The 23973-nt window shown below is 42.2% G+C and overlaps 2 protein-coding genes across 2 annotated transcripts in view; one reads left to right on the plus strand and one right to left on the minus strand.

The window, feature by feature from the left end:
• LOC129463715 (uncharacterized) overlaps positions 1-23500 on the minus strand; it is a 48695-nt gene extending 25195 nt beyond the window's left edge. The window contains exons 1-5 of the mRNA XM_063618500.1: positions 23427-23500; positions 22917-23282; positions 22540-22624; positions 16800-16880; positions 3436-3516 (exon numbers count right to left, since the gene is read on the minus strand). Of these exons, the coding sequence (XP_063474570.1) occupies positions 3436-3516; positions 16800-16880; positions 22540-22624; positions 22917-23282; positions 23427-23500 (687 nt within the window). The remainder of the gene's footprint in view (positions 1-3435; positions 3517-16799; positions 16881-22539; positions 22625-22916; positions 23283-23426) is intronic.
• LOC129463791 (serine/threonine-protein kinase N2-like) lies at positions 8263-10148 on the plus strand. The gene has a single exon (XM_055244477.2). It carries the CDS (start codon positions 8460-8462, stop codon positions 9846-9848), a length of 1389 nt encoding a protein of 462 aa, XP_055100452.2. The 5' UTR covers positions 8263-8459; the 3' UTR covers positions 9849-10148.
• Positions 23501-23973: the final 473 nt, after the last annotated feature.

Genomic DNA, 23973 nt, shown 5'->3' on the forward strand with positions numbered 1-23973 from the left:
GAGGTTAGGGCTCTAAGCCAGGAAGTCTGGCCTTAGGGTCTGGGCTGTTACTACTATGCTGTACTGTCACATATATTAGAGATTATGTAATAGGGAATATTTGGAAATGAAATAATCAAGGTCAGTAGGGACTTTCCTCAAGATGCAGTGGCTGAGCTGATTTGGATGGAAGAAGAAGAGCTAACTAGGCAATGGTGTTGGAGGGAAGGGTTACAAATATGTCTACAGAAGGATCAGCATGTTCAAAGCCTAGTGGCAGGAGGAAGCATGGCCAGTATCAGAGACTGAAAAGAAGGCTAGTGTCTCAGGGCTTCAGACAAGAAGAAAGGGCTAGATGGGGATGTGGAGACAGTGTATCTGTTAGCTATGCTGTACAGCAAGCTGCTAAACAAAATGTCCTGCCTTAAAACAGTAACCATTTATCATTGCTTCCACATCTGTAGTCAGTGGTGTGAGTCTCCTGGCTAGGTTGGGCTGACCAGGACTCACTCATCATCTGTGGTCAGCTATGGGTTGGATAGGTGTCTGATCGTGGCTGGGTTCTCTCATGTGTGTGGAGCCTTGGCTAGGAAACCCGGATGGCGTGGTGGTGCTCCACTTGGTCTGTCACACTGCAGCAGGCTAGCTTGGGCTCGTTAACGTGGTGGTGGAATTCCAAGTGAATGAATGGCAATGACTAAAGCCTCTTGAGATGCAGCTTTAGAACACCGCCATCATTTCTCTCCTATTCTATTGGCCACAGCAAGTCACAAAGCAGCCTGGATTCACGGGTGGAGAAGTAGACTCCCGTTTGTAATGGAATGAGCTACAAAGTTATGCTGCAAAGCCATGGATACAGGAGGGCTGGAGAATTGGGGCAGTTTTTTTGTTTGTTTGTTTGTTTGTTTGTTTGTTTTTTGCATTTGACTGCAGGCAGGTTGGGGCTATTACACTTAGGGCCTTATGGACATTTTAAGGCATTTTATTTTTAGTCTGTGAATACTGAGCAATTACTTAAAGATTTTAAGGTGTACAAAGACATCACTTAAAGATTTTAAGATGTATCTTTACCTTCAAAAAGGTAATTCTGGCTTTGGAGAATATAAGGAAGAAGAGAGGATGTGGAGAGAACAGTTAGAAGACTATTGTAAAAGTTCAGGTGAGAGATGATGGTTTGGGTCGCTTTGGTGGGTATAAAGTTAGAATTGGATGCTTTTGAGAGCTAATTAGAAGGTAAAATTGACAAGATTTTGTGATGGACTGGTCATGGATTGGAGGTTGAATTTCTAGACCATGGGCTACTTGAGGGTGGGAATAATGACTTTCACATCTATGAAATCCCAGTGTCTGATACATCATGGGTGTTAACGATTTGAAAAATCAATGAGTGATTATACTGCATAGTGCATGGTCTTTTTCTTTCTTTTTTTTTTTTTTTTTTTTTTCCAGTTACATGTAAATCCTTGTGGTTTGGTATACAGCTTCATTGTCTGGGTTTGTGTGTGTGTGTGTGATACGTTCCAGAATCAACAAGCACAATGTCCAGGAAGGTGGCTCATTCGTTCACTTTCCCACCCCTGTAGCAGAAAGAGCACTGACTTCATGCAAAATGAAAGACATAGAGCCTTAGGGGGACATTCATCCTCCCAACATCTCTTCCCCAAGGGTGACTTGTGGGAGCAGGACCAATCTAATTAGCTTTCTGGGCTCTTGCTTAACAGAAGAACACAATATGGGCAAGCAATTGAAGCTGGAGGAAATGGTGTCCCTGGCTCTGGTTAATCTACTATTATTTTCTCCCTTTCTGAGAATGTGCCTTAGTAACTCCTGTGTGAGGCACAGGCTCAGATATTTTCAAACAAATAATGAAACAGAGGACCTAGCTCATCTTTACGGGGTATTTGAGTGGGGTTTTCTTCACCATATAGCAAAAGGCTGTGCAGTGGCAATTTTGGGGACCAAGGCAATGCAGCTGAAATGAGCAGTTTTTCTTTGCTTCAGGTTTGCTAATCTGCAGCCAAGGGGTTCTCTTTCCTTCAAGCTTAATCTTCACTGTTATCTTTGCTGCTCTTCTCAGAAGAGCTAAGGATTTAGTTAATTCTTTGGCCCTTTCTGGAAGGAGAGGAAATGGTTTGTCGCTGCTGCTGGCAGGGGGCTTCCTGCCTTCTTTCCTCTGCCTGGTTTTGAGGAGACATTCATTCTGTTAGCAAGTGGGGCTAATTTAGTGTGTTCAGCTCACTCCATTTCATAGAGCCCAGGGAAGCTGCAAAGATTGGAAAGACAAGATTGCATTTTTAAAATGCCTTTGAGCTCCAGTTGTTTGCATGTGAAATGTAGAATAATGCAAACTTTTCTGTTTCCCCATAACTAGTGGGGCAAGTAATGGCAGTTTTATACAACGGAGCCTGAAAATGGACCCCCAGTGCAATTTATTTGATGCTTACAAGTTGCCCACTGGGTTTTTAATGTGAAAGACAGTTTTGCCTTAAATAATTGGCTCAAATGAAAAAAACATTAGAGTGCTCCTCTGTGAGCAATAATCTAGAATCACTTCTGAGACTGTTACCCTGGTTATTGTCATGATGTGTGGCTCAAAATAATGACCTCTTAGACCCTTCTGCAGTAACAGACCCATTTCTTTTTTCCTGAGGGCATGAGATCAGGGTAGGTGGGGCAGGCTCCATGTGAACTGAATCCTCTTTGTGCTTTTTAATTTTTAAAATATTTGAGGAGAAATTTCCAGCGCAGTGTGTGAGCACTTAACCACACGCCTGTTATTACCACTGATGAGATTCACGCAGCTTGGACCTTGCACTTCTATTTACCCTTTAACAAGTTCTCCCATCATGGAGCTATTAACAATTGTTTTCTAAGAAAAACAACCAACACCAGTGCACACACCCTCTTGCATTTCCTGTATCTGCTGAGTTACACTTACCCAGAAAGCTTTTTTGTTTAACACTAAATGGCGTGTGAGAGGCTGAATATCTAAATAGACCATGGTCAGACCGTATATAACAATAGAACTGGACCATGGCTTCCAGCAACCTCTCAGGAAACCAACCCCTTATCTACAATAAACAGCCCAGCAAGCCCGCCTGACCTGCGGGAGGTCAGACCTCTGTGTCTAGTAACCATCTGGGAAGCTAAACAATAACTTGTGTAACAGTTGGCCCCAAATTGCTGGGACTTGACTAATAACTTCATCTTCATTAATAACCTTCATTAATAACCTTCATCTACCCTGGACACATCTTATGCGGATAAAAGGCAATTCTCATTCTTAATACAAAGTACTTCAAAAAATTACATTATAACTCCTAAGTAGCTTTTAGCAAATAATAAGTACAAAGTTCTAGTAAAGTCTATGTGGTTAATCACAATTCTCATTTGTACTATGATCATCTAATAACTTATTTTCTAAGAATGTAATAGTCACAAATATTAAGGTAGTACCTCTTCAGCAGCTGTCGTATTTCTGATGGCTTCTAAGAGGAATGTGATCTTTGACTGGCCTGGGATATTCTCATAGGTTTCCTGCATGGAAAAAAAAAATGGTTAGGAAATAATGTTAGAAAACTTCATGAGTAAACCAGTGAAAGAAATAAAGAGTGGGAAGGATGCCTGAGAAATTATTTAATCTAGGTCTGGTGTTAACACCTTCTGTGACATGAAATATACTTCAGATACGTTAGGGAAGAGAAGATGTCCAAAGGGTTATTTATCAAGTTCCTTTCTACATATATCTCTTAAATGTTTCTAATGTGTGTGCATGTTTTCCCAACTTATGCTCCCTGGTTAACAAAACTCAAGGCCTAAGAGGGCCAAAAAATTGCCAAATGTGACTTAAGCCATTGTGCTGCAAACTCTAGTGCTCACTTAAAATCACCTTACATCATGAGAAACTGTTTTGTTAACATTTTTGAGACTGGATGATGTACAACTGGTTCAAATTACTGCTACTTAGAACCACCAGACACACACCTGGAAGTAAGTCAGAGAAACAAAGTATTCAAATCCTTCATGCTACATTTTCTTCCAAGCAAGGATCGTCCTAAAACCTTACTACGTAGATAAATGAATGTGGTCAGGATAAATTTGGCCAGGAGGCTTTATTGTCTTTTGCAGATCTATTAGCAAGAGGTTTGTGACTCAGGACACTCTATCCTCTGCTAATAATGTAAAATCACAACAAATTGGTTAACAAAAAAAGTTGACACCAATTAAAAGACAGATGATCAGAACGGATTAAACGACAAGAACCAACTATATGCTGTCCAGAGAAGTGCAGATTCATATGCAAGAATTCTAATGGTATTCGTTCACTGTGGAAAAGAAATCAATTTAAGTACACTTGGAATTGCTTACCCTAAGAAGCCTCTTAGTAAATAGATAATCCATTCCTATCTAGCAATTTAGAGTTGAGTCTAATGTGGGTGACATTAATTTCTTTAGAGCTTACCTGCTCCCCATTGTTACCATACCTCTTTATCTACGTGGTTTCTCTGGAACAAAGTGACAAGGGAGGAAAAACAAGGCTATTTTGAATCCACATCTACCTTAAACCTTTTACTAAGCACCCCATGGCATCCATGAGATATTAACAGATAATGAAATAAAGGCTTATAAGTTAATCACTTGCCCAAGATCACAGACAATGAACAGCAGACAGAACTCTGGTCCTCTAAGGCCAACCATATTCAAAATCTCTCTGGTACTGAAAGCTCTGTCTCACTTCATTAAACAATCAGTTGTATTTATGCAGTGCTACACAGTTTTCAAACTTTTCAAACATATCTGTCTGGGGAAGAACAGATTTTGGGGGAAAGGAGGATTCAAGATCTTCTGATAACCTCAAGTTCCCATTCTAGTAAAAAGCACATAGGATTATAACAATGCTGAAAACTGTGCCAACAAGTATTCACAGCTGAGAAGATGGTCTGAATTTATTTATCCAGAAGAGATAATTTATGTAAAGATATTCACAAGCTGAATGCAAAAATGGTTATGTACCTTTGAGACTTTTCACTTAATATTTACCAAAGCAACTCCTTATACCAGTAGTATGTTTTCATTTAAAAAGTATCTCACTATACAATAAAAAGCACCCAGCTTAGCCACTTAAACACTGGTAATGTGATCAATGTTTAACACTTAAATTTTCAGTGGTCTAAATCAAGTTTTTGTAAAAACTTTTTTTTTTTTTTTTCAGAGGGAGTCTCACCCTGTCGCCCAGCCTAGAGTGCAGTGGGGCGATCTCGGCTCACTGCAACCTCTGCTGCCCAGGTTCAAGAGATTCTCCTGCCTCAGCCTCCTGAGCAGCTGGGATTTACAGGCGCCTGCCATGGCGCCCGGCTAATTTTTTTTTATTTTTAGTAAAGACGGCATTTCACCATCTTGGCCAGGCTGGTCTTGAACTCCTGACCTCGAGTGATCCACCAACCTCAGCCTCCCAAAGTGCTGGGATTACAGGATTGAACCACTGCACCCAACCATAGCTGGGTTTTCTCAATCTGTAGATGGCTTTCTAAAAACCTCTCAGCTGCCCTCTCTTCGAATATTGTTTCTACCCGATTCTTTCTTTCTCCCTGTCATTCTCACATCAGACCTGTGTTAGTCCTTTTCATTCTGTCCTCCATGGTTCTCAAACTGTCCTGTTTCTCATCTTGTTTTCTGTCTATGCTTTATTCTTGTGGTTTCCTCAGGTTTATCTTTAAATTCACTATTCTGTCTTAGGCCATATCTTACCTTCTGTTTTTAGAAGCAAGGTAGTTCTTCCAGAAAAGAACTGCACTTGGTTCCACTAGGCAAGCAGTACTACTACCAGCCTGGGATCACTTTAAACTACATTTTTGATGGTATGTTTTTTAGACAACATAGATTGTGTGAATTTGGGTTACAAACCATGTGAGGGCCAGTGTATAGTTGCAAATTCCCAAAGGAGACTTTCCCTGTATACTCGGTGATATGGTTTATATCTCATCTTGACAAATCTCATCTTGAATTGTAGCTCCCATAATTCCCATATGTTATAGGAGGGACCTGGTGGGAGATAACTGAATCATGGGGGCAGTTTCCCCCCATACAGTTCACTTGGTAGTGACTAAATCTCATGAGATCTGATGGTTTTATAAGGGGTTTCCCTTTTTGCTTGGTTCTCATTCTCTCGTTTACTGCCATGTAAGACACGGCTTTTGCCTTCCACCATGATGGCAAGGCCCTCCCAGCCACGTGGAAATGTGAGTCCATTAAACCTCTTTTTCTTTTAAATTACCCAATCTCAGGTATGTCTTTATCAGCAGTGTCAAAACAGACTAATACAGTCAGTGACTCCAGATAGTATGTGTCCTCACTGTCCCCTGGGGAGAGGGGCAGGGAGCATGTTTATTTGTAGGGTATAGGCTTTGGGGTCCAGGGTTTATATGTGGGGGTGGGGTTTCTATTAAATCACAACCTGGTTGGGCCCTAGTCTTTGTCTCTGTTTTTCCATACCCTGCAAGACCTTGAGCACCCAGGCTCAAATTCATGGCAAATATCCTCAATGCAAAAGTTGTCTCTGCTTTTGTTTCTGGGTGCCTGTCTCGATTCAGTTTTTAATCTGAGGATTCCTTACTTTCTTGCCAGCTTGGAGACATATTTATGATGGTGAATTTTTTGTTTGTTTTCATTTTATCAATCATTTTAATTGTTTTTAATGGAAATGAGTCAAACTGTATATATAACCCACCCTTATTTTTTAAAAATTCACAAGAACAATGAGAAGATAATATAACATGAACATAGGTGCTGCTGCTATGGAAAATTACAGAAACCCACTAGAGTGAGCAATGGATGGAGCTGAGGCAGAGCCACAGCTGCCTTTCTCAGGATGTCAGCTGTTGCTAGGGAGACCAGCTGAATAGAGGGCAATTACCTAAGGAAGACTCTGAGGAGAACTTTGAGAAACTGGTCAGCAGGTTATAAGAACACATGCATCTTGTTTTATGATTGACAAGTGTTTCTGTAATATCTGCAAGACCAGCCTCTAAGTAAGCGTGGTTTACTCTTTTATTCAGCAATAACTTAATGTGTCCACACCATTCCTGGCTCTAGATGCTTAGTGAATGTTCGATGAATTCTCTGAATTTGCAGAGACATGAAAAAAGGCATCCAAGTGGGCAGCCTTGATTAACTGGTCATCCATGTCATTGACTCCAAGTTTTAAAAAAAATGCAATAGGCGGCCACAATGGTCAGAACACAGAAGCTTGAGGCAGATTCTGGTGTCACCCAGAGCGACTAGACCAACATTCCGGTGTGGGCAGTGGTGGCGGCCGGCAGGCAGTGAGAGGAAGCCCGCTACAAGTGCCCTCGTTCCCCGCCTCTCTCGATGAACCGGAGGGAATAAGCCGCTCCTCCCGCAGGGGCTGCGCCTCCATGAATCCCTAGTTGTTTTTTTTTGCTTTCTCTCCCCTCTCCTCACCCCCACTCCGAGCTCCGTCCCGCCTTCTCCCTTCGCCAGTGGCGGCCGAATCCATGTGCGGAGTCCATACCAGCGCAATGGCGTCCAACCCCCAACGGGGGGAGATTCTGCTCAGGGAACTGCAGGGGGATTCCCGAAGTCTTCCGTTTCCTGAGAATGTGAGTGCTGTTCAAAAATTAGACTTTTCAGATACGATGGTGCAGCAGAAATTGGATGATATCAAGGATCGAATTAAGAGAGAAATAAGGAAAGAACTGAAAATCAAAGAGGGAGCTGAAAATCTGAGGAAAGTCACAAGAGATAAAAAAAGTTTGTCTTATGTAGACAACATTTTGAAAAAATCAAATAAAAAATTAGAAGAACTACATCACAAGCTGCAGGAATTAAATGCACATATTGTTGTGTCAGATCCAGAAGATATTACAGATTGCCCAAGGACTCCAGATATTCCAAATAGTGACCCTCGTTGTTCTACTAGCAACAATAGATTGAAGGCTCCCTTCGTCAGCGGCGGTCGCGTCCAGGTGCGGAGTCCATACCGGAGTGCAATGGCGTCCAACCCCCAACGGGGGGAGATTCTGCTCAGGGAACTGCAGGGGGATTCCCGAAGTCTTCCGTTTTCTGAGAATGTGAGTGCTGTTCAAAAATTAGACTTTTCAGATACGATGGTGCAGCAGAAATTGGATGATATCAAGGATCGAATTAAGAGAGAAATAAGGAAAGAACTGAAAATCAAAGAAGGAGCTGAAAATCTGAGGAAAGTCACAAGAGATAAAAAAAGTTTGTCTTATGTAGACAACATTTTGAAAAAGTCAAATAAAAAATTAGAAGAACTACATCACAAGCTGCAGGAATTAAATGCACATATTGTTGTGTCAGATCCAGAAGATATTACAGATTGCCCAAGGACTCCAGATATTCCAAATAGTGACCCTCGTTGTTCTACTAGCAACAATAGATTGAAGGCTCCCTTCGTCAGCGGCGGCCGCGTCCAGGTGCGGAGTCCATACCGGAGTGCAATGGCGTCCAACCCCCAACGGGGGGAGATTCTGCTCACGGAACTGCAGGGGGATTCCCGAAGTCTTCCGTTTTCTGAGAATGTGAGTGCTGTTCAAAAATTAGACTTTTCAGATACAATGGTGCAGCAGAAATTGGATGATATCAAGGATCGAATTAAGAGAGAAATAAGGAAAGAACTGAAAATCAAAGAGGGAGCTGAAAATCTGAGGAAAGTCACAAGAGATAAAAAAAGTTTGTCTTATGTAGACAACATTTTGAAAAAATCAAATAAAAAATTAGAAGAACTACATCACAAGCTGCAGGAATTAAATGCACATATTGTTGTATCAGATCCAGAAGATATTACAGATTGCCCAACGACTCGCAGATCGCAGCAAAGGTTTCAGTTTAATCTGCAAGATTTCAGGTGTTGTGCTGTCTTGGGAAGAGGACGGTTTGGAAAGGTGCTTTTAGCTGAATATAAACACACAAATGAGATGTTTGCTATAAAAGCCCTAAAGAAAGGAGATATTGTGGCTCGACATCAAGTAGACATCCTGATGTGTGAAAAAAGAATTTTTGAGACTGTGAATAGCGTAAGGCATCCCTTTTTGACGAACCTTTTTGCATGTTTCCAAACCAAAGAGCATGTTTGCTTTGTAATGGAATATGCTGCCGGTGGGGACCTAAGGATGCACATTAATACTGGTGTCTTTTCTGAACCAACAGCTGTATTTTATGCTGCTTGTGTAGTTCTTGGGTTGCAGTATTTACACGAACACAAAATTGCTCATAGAGATTTGAAATTGGAAAACTTATTGCTAGATACAGAGGGCTTTGTGAAAATTGCTGATTTTGGTCTTTGCAAAGAAGGAATGGGATACAGAGATAGAACAAGCACATTTTGTGGCACTCCTCTATATCTTGCCCCAGAAGTATTAACAGAAATTTCCTATACAAGGGCTGTAGATTGGTGGGGCCTTGGCGTGCTTATATATCAAATGCTTGTTGGTGACTATCCCTTTCTTGGTGATGACGAAGAGAAACTTTTTGACAGTATTGTAAATGACGAAGTAAACTATCCAAGGTTCTTATCTACAGAAGCCATTTCTATAATGAGAAGGCTGTTAAGAAGAAAGCCTGAGCGGCGCCTTGGGGCTAGCAAGAAAGATGCAGAAGATGTAAAAAAGCACCCATTTTTCCGGCTAATTGATTGGAGCGCTCTGATGGACAAAAAAGTAAAGCCACCATTTATACCCACCATAAGAGGACGAGAAGCTGTTAGCAATTTCCATGATGAATTTACCTCAGAAGCACCTATTCTGACTCCACCTCGAGAACGAAGGATACTTTCGGAAGAGGAGCAGGAAATGTTCAGAGATTTTGACTACACTGCTGATTGGTGTTAAGTTGCTAGACACTGCGAAACCAAGCTGACTGACTCACAAGAAGACCTCTTAAAAATAGCAAGCCTTCATTTGCTCTCTGTGCCACCAATAGCTTCTGAGTTTTGTTTTGTTTTTTTTTTTTTAATTGAAACACGTGAAGATTTGTTTAAAAGTACCATTCTAATACTTCTTCAAAAGTGGCTTCTCATTGTACTTCAGCGTAAATATGAGCACCGGGAACAGTTTCATGGAGTTTAAGTTGAGTGAACATCGGCCATGAAAATCCATCACAAATACTTTTGGATCAATAGTCTATTTTAAAAAAGAAAGGAAAAAACCACTTGTTTGCAGTCCCTAGCTTTGCCATATGCCCGCCTTAAGTGGACGGAAAATTAATCACTTAACTATGTTTTACAAAAAGAAAAAAAGGGCTTGGAATGCTTTTTGTAAAACATAGTTAAGTGATTAATTTTCCTTCCACTTAAGGCGGGCATATGGCAAAGCTAGGGACTATAAAAAAGTGGTTTTTTCCTTTCTTTTTAAAAATAGACTATTGATCCAAAAGTATTTGTGATGGATTTTCATGGCCGATGTTCACTCAACTTAAACTCCATGAAACTGTTCCCGGTGCTCATATTTACGCTGAAGTACAATGAGAAGCCACTTTTGAAGAAGTATTAGAATGGTACTTTTAAACAAATCTTCACGTGTTTCAATTAAAAAAAAAACAAAACAAAACTCAGAAGCTATTGGTGGCACAGAGAGCAAATGAAGGCTTGCTATTTTTAAGAGGTCTTCTTGTGAGTCAGTCAGCTTGGTTTCGCAGTTAACACCAATCAGCATGTTAGGGTCACTATACCTCAGGAATAGCAAGCTGTTAAGTAACCATACTGAATTAACTAATCACAGTGAGCTCATCTCTTAAAAATTGTTCAGGTGTAAATCTTACGAGAAACATGAAAAAGCACACTGATTTATGGAGAGTTGAGCTAAAAACATTTATAAATATTTGCTGGGATGTTTTAGCATCTTTTCATTGTACTCTGAGAGCAATTAAAATTGTCCAGAGATCATTTATATTACCTTACAAATTGTTTATGTGGAAGTTTCTCTAGCTCTTCCACAATTTCCCCTCCACTCCCGTTCAGCATATCACCTGGGGTTCTGCAGTGCAGTATAGGTCATGTGGCCCCCTTCCCACCTTCTGAGAGACAGAATTTGCTTTTGTTTCATCAGACACTGAAGACTCTTGTCATTACTTAGGAGAAGACTGGGGGCTGTTTAGATCTTTATGCTGTATTCTCAGTCTCTGGACAATGCTTCATAAAAGTGGTTTTGCAAATGATTCAATCTCATTGGCCAAGCCAGTTAAGTCGAGAAGATTTTTTTCATGGTTTTCAGTGCATTGGCAGTATGTTTCAAACTCAAGCCCTCTCCCCAAGCCCCTGCTTTCTTGCAGGGTTTAGCACTGCTGAGTGGGTGTTGGCAGGCATGAAGGAGTACTTTCATATGTGACCACCCGAATACTCTGACCAGAATTTCCGAAACATGGGTCCTTCCTTCTGTTTGGAAAATGCCTAATGAAGTAAAGGGAGCCTGAAGGATAGTTCCCTGGCTTGCAGAGATTTCTGACCCTGATAAGAAAACTACTATATGAGTTTGGCCAGCCCATATTCAAATGGCCAGCTTCAGCCAACTTCTGTATTCTGTGTCCTTGTTTTCTTGGTGGACCAAGGTATGACTTTCCACTTGGACAAGTGTGTTATGTCAAAGATGCACACAAGAGGTTCAGGGTAGGGGAATGAATTGTTACTGTAACCGCGCTAAAAATTTGAAACTCCCAGAAAGCTGAGATTTCAATACTTTCCTCCCTAAAGTGAAGATCAAATAGCCAAATACTTTTCTAGTGCAATGAGGAAGTTTCTTCTTGTAATGCCAAATGCTAAAGTAGGAATGAGCTCATTTACCCAACACCGTGAGAGTTAACGGAAATGTCCCATATTCCCAATCTAGCACCCTCTAGGGTCCTTCCTTGCTTTATTTTTCTCCATAGAACTTACACCCTATAATGTACTACATTTTACTTATTTTAAGGAAAAATTTTGCCTCTATTCCTCTCTATTACACACACATGTGAGAATATAAGTTCATGAGGGCAGGAATTTTATTTTTGTCTTTTTGTTTACTATTGTATCTCCTACACCTAAAAGATTCCTTGGCACAGAATAAGCACCTAATAAATATTTTTTTGATGAATGAATGCCTCAGAAGATGGTGTTTTCTCAGGTGAATATTTGACTTTCTCTCCCAATCCACCCACCTAGAAGCTACATCTCTTGAATGGCTTTGAGGTCTCACTCCTTTTATAGCAAAGGCTGAGAAAGACCTGACAAATAGTATGGTCATTTCTGAGGGTTTAGAACCACTGTGAAATAGTCTTAAAACCCCCGGGGCAGAATGAAACAGAGTCCTTGTGGCGCAAAGAAATCCCAGAAAACTTTAAACCAGATTCTCTGGCTTTGGCAAGGCAGGAGGTCAGTCAGAGGTCAATATTCTCCTACCTTGCTAACTGCTAGAAGACTTGCTTTCCTATGATTGAACAGAAACCAGTTCCTGAAAAACAATGTCTGGAAGATTTCTCCACCAATCTTAACAGACCACCTTATGTTGTGGCCAAAAACTCCCTTGCCCCCATTATGGTTTTGGTGGGACAGCTAACCAGTCTTGCAAAACACTGCTGCTTAATGAATGACTGCCCACCACAGACTGGTGCTGGCCAGTCCACTCAGACTGCACGCAAGATGGGTTTGTGCCCTGCGTTTCACCTTTTGACATAAAGAGGCAAATTTACTGAGTGTCAACCTGTTTGGATTGAAAGATGCAAGGTACTGATTCTGAGTGTGTCTGTGAGGGTGTTGCCAAAGGAGATTAACATTTGAGTCAGTGGGTTGGGAAAGACACACTCACCCTTAATCTGGGTGGGCACCATCTACTCAGCTGCCAGTGCGGCTGGTATATAAAGCAGGCAGAAAAACGTGAAAAGACAATACTTCCATAGCCTCCCAGCCTACATCTTTCTCCCGTGCTGGATGCTTCCTGCCCTTGAACATCCGACTCCAACTTCTTCAGTTTTGGGACTCAGACTGGCTCTCCTTGCTCCTCAGCTTGCAGTTGGCCTATCATTGTGGGGCCTTGTGATTGTGTAAGTTAATAAACATACATATATATATGTTTATCTCCTATTAGTTCTGTCCCTCTAGACAACCCTAATACACTGGCCTACAGACATTCATCAAAGAATCACAAATAAATGGAAAATTACAATCTCTTTAACAGAGGCGCATGGTACTTTAATGATAGCTAATTCTTACATTGCACTTGGTGCATGCCAGGAACTATTCCAAGTATTTTACTAACCCATCGAGTCCTCAGAACAAGGCTATGAGACTGGTAACTTTATAATCACTGTTTTACTGATAAGGAAACTGAGACACAGAGCTCTTGTTTCTTTCCATGGATTAAGAACTAGCAAGTTGGGAGGTTAGGGCTCTAAGCCAGGAAGTCTGGCCTTAGGGTCTGGGCTGTTACTACTATGCTGTACTGTCACATATATTAGAGATTATGTAATAGGGAATATTTGGAAATGAAATAATCAAGGTCAGTAGGGACTTTCCTCAAGATGCAGTGGCTGAGCTGATTTGGATGGAAGAAGAAGAGCTAACTAGGCAATGGTGTTGGAGGGAAGGGTTACAAATATGTCTACAGAAGGATCAGCATGTTCAAAGCCTAGTGGCAGGAGGAAGCATGGCCAGTATCAGAGACTGAAAAGAAGGCTAGTGTCTCAGGGCTTCAGACAAGAAGAAAGGGCTAGATGGGGATGTGGAGACAGTGTATCTGTTAGCTATGCTGTACAGCAAGCTGCTAAACAAAATGTCCTGCCTTAAAACAGTAACCATTTATCATTGCTTCCACATCTGTAGTCAGTGGTGTGAGTCTCCTGGCTAGGTTGGGCTGACCAGGACTCACTCATCATCTGTGGTCAGCTATGGGTTGGATAGGTGTCTGATCGTGGCTGGGTTCTCTCATGTGTGTGGAGCCTTGGCTAGGAAACCCGGATGGCGTGGTGGTGCTCCACTTGGTCTGTCACACTGCAGCAGGCTAGCTTGGGCTCGTTAACGTGGTGGTGGAATTCCAAGTGAATGAATGGCAATGACTAAAGCCTCTTGAGATGCAGCTTTAGAACACCGCCATCATTTCTCTCCTATTCTATTGGCCACAGCAAGTCACAAAGCAGCCTGGATTCACGGGTGGAGAAGTAGACTCCCGTTTGTAATGGAATGAGCTACAAAGTTATGCTGCAAAGCCATGGATACAGGAGGGCTGGAGAATTGGGGCAGTTTTTTTGTTTGTTTGTTTGTTTGTTTGTTTGTTTTTTGCATTTGACTGCAGGCAGGTTGGGGCTATTACACTTAGGGCCTTATGGACATTTTAAGGCATTTTATTTTTAGTCTGTGAATACTGAGCAATTACTTAAAGATTTTAAGGTGTACAAAGACATCACTTAAAGATTTTAAGATGTATCTTTACCTTCAAAAAGGTAATTCTGGCTTTGGAGAATATAAGGAAGAAGAGAGGATGTGGAGAGAACAGTTAGAAGACTATTGTAAAAGTTCAGGTGAGAGATGATGGTTTGGGTCGCTTTGGTGGGTATAAAGTTAGAATTGGATGCTTTTGAGAGCTAATTAGAAGGTAAAATTGACAAGATTTTGTGATGGACTGGTCACGGATTGGAGGTTGAATTTCTAGACCATGGGCTACTTGAGGGTGGGAATAATGACTTTCACATCTATGAAATCCCAGTGTCTGATACATCATGGGTGTTAACGATTTGAAAAATCAATGAGTGATTATACTGCATAGTGCATGGTCTTTTTCTTTCTTTTTTTTTTTTTTTTTTTTTTCCAGTTACATGTAAATCCTTGTGGTTTGGTATACAGCTTCATTGTCTGGGTTTGTGTGTGTGTGTGTGATACGTTCCAGAATCAACAAGCACAATGTCCAGGAAGGTGGCTCATTCGTTCACTTTCCCACCCCTGTAGCAGAAAGAGCACTGACTTCATGCAAAATGAAAGACATAGAGCCTTAGGGGGACATTCATCCTCCCAACATCTCTTCCCCAAGGGTGACTTGTGGGAGCAGGACCAATCTAATTAGCTTTCTGGGCTCTTGCTTAACAGAAGAACACAATATGGGCAAGCAATTGAAGCTGGAGGAAATGGTGTCCCTGGCTCTGGTTAATCTACTATTATTTTCTCCCTTTCTGAGAATGTGCCTTAGTAACTCCTGTGTGAGGCACAGGCTCAGATATTTTCAAACAAATAATGAAACAGAGGACCTAGCTCATCTTTACGGGGTATTTGAGTGGGGTTTTCTTCACCATATAGCAAAAGGCTGTGCAGTGGCAATTTTGGGGACCAAGGCAATGCAGCTGAAATGAGCAGTTTTTCTTTGCTTCAGGTTTGCTAATCTGCAGCCAAGGGGTTCTCTTTCCTTCAAGCTTAATCTTCACTGTTATCTTTGCTGCTCTTCTCAGAAGAGCTAAGGATTTAGTTAATTCTTTGGCCCTTTCTGGAAGGAGAGGAAATGGTTTGTCGCTGCTGCTGGCAGGGGGCTTCCTGCCTTCTTTCCTCTACCTGGTTTTGAGGAGACATTCATTCTGTTAGCAAGTGGGGCTAATTTAGTGTGTTCAGCTCACTCCATTTCATAGAGCCCAGGGAAGCTGCAAAGATTGGAAAGACAAGATTGCATTTTTAAAATGCCTTTGAGCTCCAGTTGTTTGCATGTGAAATGTAGAATAATGCAAACTTTTCTGTTTCCCCATAACTAGTGGGGCAAGTAATGGCAGTTTTATACAACGGAGCCTGAAAATGGACCCCCAGTGCAATTTATTTGATGCTTACAAGTTGCCCACTGGGTTTTTAATGTGAAAGACAGTTTTGCCTTAAATAATTGGCTCAAATGAAAAAAACATTAGAGTGCTCCTCTGTGAGCAATAATCTAGAATCACTTCTGAGACTGCTACCCTGGTTATTGTCATGATGTGTGGCTCAAAATAATGACCTCTTAGACCCTTCTGCAGTAACAGACCCATTTCTTTTTTCCTGAGGGCATGAGATCAGGGTAGGTGGGGCAGGCTCCATGTGAACTGAATCCTCTTTGTGCTTTTTAATTTTTAAAATATTTGAGGAGAAATTTCCAGCGCAGTGTGTGAGCACTTAACCACACGCCTGTTATTACCACTGATGAGATTCACGCAGCTTGGACCTTGCACTTCTATTTACCCTTTAACAAGTTCTCCCATCATGGAGCTATTAACAATTGTTTTCTAAGAAAAACAACCAACACCAGTGCACACACCCTCTTGCATTTCCTGTATCTGCTGAGTTACACTTACCCAGAAAGCTTTTTTGTTTAACACTAAATGGCGTGTGAGAGGCTGAATATCTAAATAGACCATGGTCAGACCGTATATAACAATAGAACTGGACCATGGCTTCCAGCAACCTCTCAGGAAACCAACCCCTTATCTACAATAAACAGCCCAGCAAGCCCGCCTGACCTGCGGGAGGTCAGACCTCTGTGTCTAGTAACCATCTGGGAAGCTAAACAATAACTTGTGTAACAGTTGGCCCCAAATTGCTGGGACTTGACTAATAACTTCATCTTCATTAATAACCTTCATTAATAACCTTCATCTACCCTGGACACATCTTATGCGGATAAAAGGCAATTCTCATTCTTAATACAAAGTACTTCAAAAAATTACATTATAACTCCTAAGTAGCTTTTAGCAAATAATAAGTACAAAGTTCTAGTAAAGTCTATGTGGTTAATCACAATTCTCATTTGTACTATGATCATCTAATAACTTATTTTCTAAGAATGTAATAGTCACAAATATTAAGGTAGTACCTCTTCAGCAGCTGTCGTATTTCTGATGGCTTCTAAGAGGAATGTGATCTTTGACTGGCCTGGGATATTCTCATAGGTTTCCTGCATGGAAAAAAAAAATGGTTAGGAAATAATGTTAGAAAACTTCATGAGTAAACCAGTGAAAGAAATAAAGAGTGGGAAGGATGCCTGAGAAATTATTTAATCTAGGTCTGGTGTTAACACCTTCTGTGACATGAAATATACTTCAGATACGTTAGGGAAGAGAAGATGTCCAAAGGGTTATTTATCAAGTTCCTTTCTACATATATCTCTTAAATGTTTCTAATGTGTGTGCATGTTTTCCCAACTTATGCTCCCTGGTTAACAAAACTCAAGGCCTAAGAGGGCCAAAAAATTGCCAAATGTGACTTAAGCCATTGTGCTGCAAACTCTAGTGCTCACTTAAAATCACCTTACATCATGAGAAACTGTTTTGTTAACATTTTTGAGACTGGATGATGTACAACTGGTTCAAATTACTGCTACTTAGAACCACCAGACACACACCTGGAAGTAAGTCAGAGAAACAAAGTATTCAAATCCTTCATGCTACATTTTCTTCCAAGCAAGGATCGTCCTAAAACCTTACTACGTAGATAAATGAATGTGGTCAGGATAAATTTGGCCAGGAGGCTTTATTGTCTTTTGCAGATCTATTAGCAAGAGGTTTGTGACTCAGGACACTCTATCCTCTGCTAATAATGTAAAATCACAACAAATTGGTTAACAAAAAAAGTTGACACCAATTAAAAGACAGATGATCAGAACGGATTAAACGACAAGAACCAACTATATGCTGTCCAGAGAAGTGCAGATTCATATGCAAGAATTCTAATGGTATTCGTTCACTGTGGAAAAGAAATCAATTTAAGTACACTTGGAATTGCTTACCCTAAGAAGCCTCTTAGTAAATAGATAATCCATTCCTATCTAGCAATTTAGAGTTGAGTCTAATGTGGGTGACATTAATTTCTTTAGAGCTTACCTGCTCCCCATTGTTACCATACCTCTTTATCTACGTGGTTTCTCTGGAACAAAGTGACAAGGGAGGAAAAACAAGGCTATTTTGAATCCACATCTACCTTAAACCTTTTACTAAGCACCCCATGGCATCCATGAGATATTAACAGATAATGAAATAAAGGCTTATAAGTTAATCACTTGCCCAAGATCACAGACAATGAACAGCAGACAGAACTCTGGTCCTCTAAGGCCAACCATATTCAAAATCTCTCTGGTACTGAAAGCTCTGTCTCACTTCATTAAACAATCAGTTGTATTTATGCAGTGCTACACAGTTTTCAAACTTTTCAAACATATCTGTCTGGGGAAGAACAGATTTTGGGGGAAAGGAGGATTCAAGATCTTCTGATAACCTCAAGTTCCCATTCTAGTAAAAAGCACATAGGATTATAACAATGCTGAAAACTGTGCCAACAAGTATTCACAGCTGAGAAGATGGTCTGAATTTATTTATCCAGAAGAGATAATTTATGTAAAGATATTCACAAGCTGAATGCAAAAATGGTTATGTACCTTTGAGACTTTTCACTTAATATTTACCAAAGCAACTCCTTATACCAGTAGTATGTTTTCATTTAAAAAGTATCTCACTATACAATAAAAAGCACCCAGCTTAGCCACTTAAACACTGGTAATGTGATCAATGTTTAACACTTAAATTTTCAGTGGTCTAAATCAAGTTTTTGTAAAAACTTTTTTTTTTTTTTTTCAGAGGGAGTCTCACCCTGTCGCCCAGCCTAGAGTGCAGTGGGGCGATCTCGGCTCACTGCAACCTCTGCTGCCCAGGTTCAAGAGATTCTCCTGCCTCAGCCTCCTGAGCAGCTGGGATTTACAGGCGCCTGCCATGGCGCCCGGCTAATTTTTTTTTATTTTTAGTAAAGACGGCATTTCACCATCTTGGCCAGGCTGGTCTTGAACTCCTGACCTCGAGTGATCCACCAACCTCAGCCTCCCAAAGTGCTGGGATTACAGGCATGAGCCACCGCGCCCGGCCAAAAACTTCTCTACTATGCTGTCACTCTCAGAATACCTAATATAAATCTTGAGGCTCCCTACTCTTGCCCAGGGTGAACTGCTGGTGTGACTATGGTAACTAGCAGACTTAACATTTGACCCAACTTAACACAGGGTCAAATATTAAACTCTACTCCATAATGAATTAGAAGCCAATGGTGGGAGAGTTTAGTACGAGTGACAGATGATGTCTGTTGAGAGAGGGTTCTCTCCATCTGATATGTTCCATTGTGGTAATCCAAATATAGGATTACATCAATATTGTTTTAAGCATCACAATGGTCAAGGATAATGGTTAAACAGTCTAAGTTCCACACAGACAGGGATGGTAACTCTTTATCTTTGTATCTGAGTACCTAGCACATTAGCATATAAGAATTATACAGACTGTTTCTAATACCATTCCCAGCACTAGTCCAGTTAGGTTCAGTGAATGTTATGAGTTGTGGCAAACAAAATTTCAATTCGATTTGATTCCACCTCATACAATTTACACAATGCAAAGACTTCTCCTCCACCTCTTCCCTGCCCACAAAGAAGAAATGCTCATATGTACTCATCTCATTCCATAAATATTTATAGTGAGCCTACCTTGTATGAGGAAAAGTAAGAGGGGACGCATGACTTTTATCTATTAACACCCTGGTTCCTCAACAATCAGGCATATTTTTCAATTTTATCCTCCGTCTATTGAAATCTCAACAATGGGCTGGGTGTGGTGGGTCATGCCTGTAATTCCAACACTTTGGGAGATGGGAGGATCACTTGAGGCCAGGAGTTCAAGACCAGCCTGGGCAATACAGCAAGACCCTATCTCTACAAAAAACACTCAGTGAAATTCTCAGAGTCAATGAGGAACAAATTCTGTATGGAGAACCTTAGTAAGAAAATAAAATCCATGCATATAATTAATAAATACTTAAGCTTATGTCATATAAAAACGTCTAGAGATAAATACCATGAATACTCTACTTTGCACTACTTGTCAACTATTTATTCAATGGTTTATTCACGTTATTGTATTCTGAGACTCAGGGACATTCACATATGTTTCTTCAAATGAGAAACATTTTCTATAAAGAGAAATATCCTTACAGATTTTTAAAAATAGAAATAAATATAAAGCCTACTAAATGGCATATACGATGAAAAAAGTTTTAACTTTTTAGAGTTTTGATGTCCCTTCAATGATTACAACCAAATATATAACCATATTTGAATACAAAAGAAGTCACCTTAGTCAACAGTTTGGTATTTATGTGTCGATTAAGTATTTTTATTTTGAATGAGTAAATTACAAAGATATTTACTGAGCCCTGGCCAATTTTTCAGTTCACAGAAAATATTTCTATATTTGCTCTATCAGACTTAATGCTAATTTTATTTCATTTGATTTCTTATAAAACACTTATTTCATTAGGTAAAAAAGAAAGGGGCATTATATGGCACCGGAGAGCTTCTCTTAACATTTACTTTTTTGGGGGTCAAATTAGAAAATTCTGTATCACAGTATTTAGTTTACATATTAATATATTCTCAGGATATACAAAGAAAGTAAAAACCTAGCATCTGAATGTTTTCATTAGGAATAAAGAGACTAAGAGAATAACAGTACTTATTTCCAATTGTTCTTTATGAGAAAATGTGCTGAATGCTGATAACTATCCCCAAAGTGATGTAAGTGATAAAAGATTTACAACAGGCACCAATTGGAATTCAAGCTAAACCAGACACTGGCATTTAGTTCAATAGAAGAGAGATTCCCCACTAGGCTTGACAATAGAGACTTAAGCGACTGGAGGGAAGAAGGAGAATAAGCTAGCTTACTAATTACAATGCTGTTCTGCTTTGTAACATGAAAATCTCTATTATAGGCTGGGATTAAAAACTTATTTTGGCGAAAAATTATCTCAAGGGTTAGCAGAAAGCATTAATATTGTTTTAAGCATCATCATATCCCCACGGCAAATTGGTGCAATACATGCATATTACTTCTAGGAACAAATGCTACTTTTCAGTATTCTACAAGCAAATCTGGCAAAGTATGCAAAGATAGGTATACATGTACTCCTGTGCATAGTACTATTTTTAAAAGAGCAGGTCACTGGAAACCGCAATATCCATTTCACAGAGGGTTGCTTATATAAATATTTATCCATATGATGTATAATCTACAGCTGACCAAAAAACTCACTCATGAGGCAATGTGAAATATAGAGTGAAAAATTCAAGTTGCAAAATAGTGTAAATAGTATTATAAGCCCATTAAGTAAAAAATGAATATGTATGTTAAATTTTCATGGAAGATTCACAAGACACTTAAAAGCGGTCACCTTTGGGAAACGGGGTAAGAAACTATTCACTGTTTGAATTTTTACCCTGAACATGTATTACGTGTATAAAAAATAAAAACTTAATGAATAGTTGAAAAAACCTTTTCACATAGAACCGAATTTTGGGTGTGTTTACTTCACTTAATATAAAACCCCTAAGTGTAACCAGCATATCCACCATCTATTAAAAACAAGGATTACCACTGTCGTTTTAAAGACACCTGGAAAAGTCTTCAGGCCTGAGTTCAGAAGAGGACCTGTAGTCAACTTCATTGGCTATATGTAAAATTAATTTTTGTTATTTAAAAATATCTGGCTGAACATCCTTCACTTAATCTTATAAAACTCTTCAATCGCTTGGTTGCAAAAACCCCATATATAACCAAGTTTGGCGGTCAGCTAAGAAACTGGAAAGTTTCTCCCTCCCCTGGAAGTATCCCACCAGAATCGTGGTCTCAACGCTGACAATGTAACATCAGTCCTCTAGTGAACTTGGTAAATGAGCTTACAGATATATTTAAAATACTGTCACTTGAAAGTATCTCCACATTTTGGAGGCCAGCAACAAGAGGTGGTGTGAAATAAAGATTACGGTTAGATTTAATGAAGTTGAAGATAAACATATGGTACTGGCCCAGTTAAACAACGGAAGTCCCACTACCTCCCATTTATCCCACGATTCTCTAGAGAGCAAAGAAAATTTGTCTGCAGAGCAGAGTAAGTGTATTATAAGCCCAGAGTAAGGTGGAAACTGCATAGAAAGAAACCCTAAAGGCAACTTTACAAAACTGGGGGTGGGAGGGGGCAGGGAAATCTGGCTTCTGATGTTAGGAACTAGAATGAGAAAGAACTAAATGGAAAAAGGCAGTAGCAACAAGGCAGTGCACACATTTAAAAAGAGAGGGACAGACGGTGTGGGAGATGAGCAGGGGGTAGAAGCAGGCGTGACGGGTCAGGCAGCAGCCAGGGTTTGGGAGACCCACAGCGCTAGGCTGGGTGGAGACAGCGGCTGGAAGGGCAGTGGGGGCTCCCGCCGGGAGAAAGCGGGAAAGGGGCAAGCGGGGAGCTCGGAACGGGGGAGGGGCCAGCGGAGTTGGGGCCCGGGGCCCGCCCGGCCCCCCGCACCTGGACGGGGGCACGTGGTGGGAGCAGCGGCGGGGAGGTAACTGGTGCCGGGCGCCGCGGCAGCAATGGCCGGAAAAGCCCGGGGGCACGACCGGGAGCCGCAGGCCGCCTCACACGTGGGCTGCGCGGCCGCCGCGGACTGGCCGAGGCCCGGCGCGCCCGGCGTCGGGAAAGGGTCGGCGCACCGGCCAGGGCGCGGAGACGCGGGCTGCGAACTCGGTTACCTCTGCCTGTTTCCGGACCACATTGTCCGGGCTGAGCAGGTTTCCTAGGAGCAGGTAGAACTGTTGCTGCTCCGCCGCCATTGCGCTACGCGTGAGAGAGAAGGAGGGAAGGGAGACATGAGCCGTGAGGCGCGCTCGCCACGCCGCGGGAGGGGCGGGGGCGGGCCCAGCGCAGGGACCGGCACCAGCTAGGGCGCGGGGCTTTGGGCGGGGTGGGAGGGGGGCCAGGCGGGGCAAAGGGGAAAGGGGAGGACAGGGCGGGGCCTCGTGGCCTCTCACACCGCCGCAGCCGCCAGCGCTGGCGCCTCACTGGCCCTGGGAGCAGGGGAGCGGGGCCGAGGCCGCCGCCTCGGGGGCCGCGCTGATTGGCCACGCACCCTGCGGTGCCGTCACTGGCCGCGGGGCGGGGGCCGCCGGCTGTGCGCGGGTGGGGTAGGCTGGCGGCTTCGCAGCCGGGCCAGGGCTGGGATCGGGGTCGAGGTCGAGGCCTGGGCTGGGGCCAGGGCTGCGTCGCGGGGACAGCGGGAGGAGCTGGCCGGCAGGCACGGCCGCGGCGAGGGGCCTGAGGCCGGGCCGGGGAGGAGGGGCCTGCTTCTGAGCGCGGGAGATTTCGGCGCCGCGGGCTGGTCGGCCTCCTTCTCGCGGACCCCCGGCCCCTCCCCGCGGCCGCAGTTGCAGGCCCCACCCCTTTGGTCCCTCGCCCCCTGGGATCCAGCCCATCACCCACCCCAGGAAGGCAGTCCCTTTAGACCCACTTCCTATGTACCTTCCACTCACAGACTCCGCGCTTTGCCGACCTCCCCCAAGGCTGTGGACTCAGGGTGCCCCTTCCTCCCGCCGTGCTCGCCAGTGAGTCACACCTGGGGCTTGCCCGGAAGAGGGGTTACTCAGCCTGGGGTTCTCCCGCCAGGCCGCCCGTCACCAGCCCGCGGTCGTCCTCGGATGTCCACGTAGCAAACATGCCCCCACCCCAGGATCTGTGACTGTTCCTTTGAATCCCTTGTTTAGGAATTATGTTCTCTCAATGATTGGGGAACGTCAAGAGAGACACCTTTCTTCCTAAAGGAGCACTGGTTTACAGGGCTGATATCTCAATCTCAGTCTAGGAACCTAGAGGCGTAATTTCAATTTCAGCTTTCTAATGCATACATAATACACGCAATGTTCTTTAACTCCTGGGGCTGCCAAAGGCAGAGAGCAGCGTACAAATTAAAGGGTACTTTTGTTGAGACCCTGTTGTATCCAATACATTGGGCTAAGGGTGTCAGTGGAAGCCTCGCTCTGTAGCCTAGGCTGGAGTGCAGTGGCACGATCTCGGTTCAGTGTGACCTCTGCCTCCTGGGTTCAAGCAATTCTCATGCCTCAGCCTCCCAAGTAGCTGGGATTACAGGCATGTTCCACCATGCCCAGCTAACTTTTTTGTATTTTTAGTAG

This window comes from Symphalangus syndactylus, chromosome 15, assembly GCF_028878055.3.
Source record: "Symphalangus syndactylus isolate Jambi chromosome 15, NHGRI_mSymSyn1-v2.1_pri, whole genome shotgun sequence".
NCBI lineage: Eukaryota > Metazoa > Chordata > Mammalia > Primates > Hylobatidae > Symphalangus > Symphalangus syndactylus.

Coding starts and splice junctions, on each gene's coding strand:
- LOC129463791 (XM_055244477.2), top strand. CDS start 8,460: ATGGCGTCCAACCCCCAACGGGGGGAGATTCTGCTCACGGAACTGCAG.